The 3,299-nt window shown below is 39.1% G+C and overlaps 1 protein-coding gene across 1 annotated transcript; it reads right to left on the reverse strand.

Moving 5' to 3' along the window:
• Positions 1–2,614: 2,614 nt before the first annotated feature.
• LOC118842628 (60S ribosomal protein L23-like) lies at positions 2,615–2,954 on the reverse strand. Its single transcript, XM_036750044.1, has one exon. It carries the CDS (start codon positions 2,921–2,923, stop codon positions 2,615–2,617), a length of 309 nt encoding a protein of 102 aa, XP_036605939.1. The 5' UTR covers positions 2,924–2,954.
• Positions 2,955–3,299: the final 345 nt, after the last annotated feature.

Genomic DNA, 3,299 nt, shown 5'->3' on the forward strand with positions numbered 1-3,299 from the left:
AATCCTGACATTTGTGAGTGTTCTGTCCCAGATGAGTAAATATGACGCTCTATACAAAATATCTAAAACCTGCGCACACCTTTTCTTTTCCACTGTTGACAACTGTGTGTTGCCTCAGCTTTCCCAAGTGAGCAGTAAATTGTTCACACATGGAAAAAAATACTCTAATCTGTTGGCATTAAGTCTCCTGGTAGTTATCTTGCCTTGGGGCTGCCATTTTTGTTGAATGTGAATGTTTAGCTTGGAGAGGATAAATCCATGGTCAGTCCAGCCCTGCACCACACATTGTCTTCATCATATTCACATCCTGTCTCTTCTCCTTACAATTACAAAGTCTATTAAATGCAATGTTTGCTGTGAGGGTGCAGCCACAAAGTTTTATTGTGTTTAAGTAAATAGAAGACATTGTTGGTGATGAGACAGCATGACATGAACAAGTTTTTAGTAGTAAGTGACAGTGGCCATTGCTGGTTCCTACCCTATTCCTCCTAAACATTCACTGTCATGCCAGATAGTATCTGGCATTATAATCACTAAGAATTACAAGCTTGTTCTCCTGCAGCATATTGATGATGAGATTCTCCAGGTCTTCACATATTTTTTCTCTGATTTCATCAGGATTCATCACAGAGGGAGCATACACACTGTTGACTATGGCCTGGCACTATGCTACAGGTGATAAAAACATAGTCATCAGCCTGTCATTCACTCCTTTTGGGAGGCCTACAGCTTGTTGCTTAGATTAGGTGTGATTGTAAAACCTATTCCAGTTTCTCAGTGCTCCTCATTGCAGCAGCCATTCTAGAAAAAAAAAAACCATCATGCATTCAGCTCCCATTGTGGTAAGCTAGCCTTCATTTGCAATACCTACTGAGTTTTCTTGCAGCAAGAGCTCTGCATCTTTTGGGTCTATTGGATTATGTGTTGTCCATAAACATGCACACACATTCCGTATATCTATAGTAAGTGAAATCATTTTCACAAAAGTTGTACATCTTTTATACAGGGTGGGATCCTACCTGCTGTGCTCAAGATATGGTGAAGGTTAAAAGAAGTAGGCAATTTTAGAGAATTTTTTTTTCTAATCCTCATGCAGGAGAGGAGCAGTGCTGTCCTTAAAAAGGATGCTCTTAATAAATATGCACCCAAGGTGCTGCCAAATCCCACCGATGCTTCAATACAGTAAGAAGACAACCCTTTGGCCTGGGCCACTTGTTCGCAGGGTTGTGACTACAGTTCACAGTGTATCTTAAACTGCTGCTTCATTCCTAAACCACTGCCAAAGGAATTAAAGGACAGTAAAACAGTAAAATTGTATACTAGTCAAATGATAAGATAGTAAAATAGTTGAAGAGTAACATAATAAAGAACAAAATTTTTCAATAGTGAAATAATGAAATGTAACTGGATAGACTACCAGGCCTGGTGTTAGGAAGACTCATCTCTCTGATTTCACCTCTGGGCTCAGACACTTACTAGCTGTACGACTCTGGGAAAGTCATTAATGCTGTTTTCCTCAGTTTCCTCAGCTGTGAAATGAGCTGGAGAAGAAAAGGGAAAACTCCATTTTTTTTCTAATAAAACTTCAAAAGGGATCACAAAGAGTTGGACACAACAACAAAAATAATAAAATAGTCAAATGCTGGAAGTGATGTCTTTTGACTTTCATGCAAATTGGATTTAAGTAAGGCAGAGTTGCACAAAGTCTTCAGCCTCACTTTCTCTCCCACAACCATTGGAGTTTAGTGGCAAGACAGAAGGCAAGATGATTGACAATGGCTTGGGATGCACTGAATGACCCTGCTATCTTTAATGTCAGACCAAATGCTAAGTCCTGCACAGCACCGCCTTCTACTGGGTTGATAGCTCATTGGAACAAATTGTTCACATCCACCTATTCTGCTGGGGACGTTCTTTACACGCTTCAGGTAGACACCCCTTTAATTAATCATGTGTTTGAGACCCATTGGTTATCATCAACCTTGTTTAGCCTATATGCTAAGATGATTTTTACCAGGATTTGAGTACTGAGTATGAGACAGCTTCTTGGAAACACAAGTGAGAATTGGTGGCAGATGGACACCAAAGATAGATAAGCAGCTATGGAAAAGGCTTCAGAGCCATCACACAAGAGGTATTTGTTTTCTCTGAACACTCTAACCTATGAAATTGTTGATTTAAGGATCATTATCCTTATTAACACTCTTGGAGATGTCAAATGACATATTCAGGCTCATACATTTGTGCAGTTTTGAAGTCAGGATTCAAAAGCTTGTCACTTGATGTCATATCCATTCCTATTTTCCATATACCTAGATTTCTAGGTCTTGATAAAGAGTATATTGAGGGTCCATCATTTTCTTATCACTATGTTAGATAGAATACAAATAGAGGGAAAGGTGAGACAAATAGATAGTTCATAGTCCTATAGGAACTCATAAGCAAATTATTTGTGTAGCATTTTGTATTAGTATTTTAATTAGTTGGTCATTTGGATTGTATATTGGCTAAAAATGACACTTATGAGATCAATCATAAGTTTTCTCAAGACACTCAGGTAGGGGAGAAATGCAGTTTATTGCCTGAATAGGTTAGCAATCTATTCTATTACATTTCAATGTGTGCTGTCAAAATATAGGAACACACCATCTTTTCTCCGATATGACTTCCGTTGCCGTATCACCACTTCTGGATGAACCTTTTTCCGGAGCTCTGGTTTCCCCTTTTTGACTGTGGCCATCACCATATCACCCACACCAGCTGCAGGAAGCCTGTTAAATCTTCCCTTAATCCCCTTCACAGAGATGATGTACAGGTTCTTGGCACCTGTGTTATCAGCACAATTGATGACAGTTCCCACTGGGAGACCCAAGGAAATTCGGAACTTTGCTCCGGATGACCCACCACATCCTCGCTTAGACATCTTGGCCCCCGGAAAGCAGGAAAGAGAAAGGAGAGTGCTGGTAAATTTTTAAAAACTGGCTTTCTGTGGTGGGGGAGGGGAAATCTGCCTATGAAACACTTTTGAATTTAATCTACATTAATAACTTTTTATATTACTTTGAGTGTATAAAATCAATGAAACAGAAAATTAGCCCCGATTTGTAACAATTTCTGAGGTGTAAATTCTCAAAATGAATGTTGAACAATTGGATCTCAAGAGTTATTAGAAGAAGTTTCTGTGGGTCAAACCAAAATGGCAGAAAACAGGTAGCTTCCAACATTTCCCTCGAAACAACTTTAAAAGAACATTTCAAACCAAACTATAGAGAAGCAGAGCAAGCAGAAGGTTGGAGTGA

Source organism: Trichosurus vulpecula, chromosome 3 (genome assembly GCF_011100635.1).
Source record: "Trichosurus vulpecula isolate mTriVul1 chromosome 3, mTriVul1.pri, whole genome shotgun sequence".
NCBI classification, from domain to species: Eukaryota; Metazoa; Chordata; class Mammalia; order Diprotodontia; family Phalangeridae; genus Trichosurus; species Trichosurus vulpecula.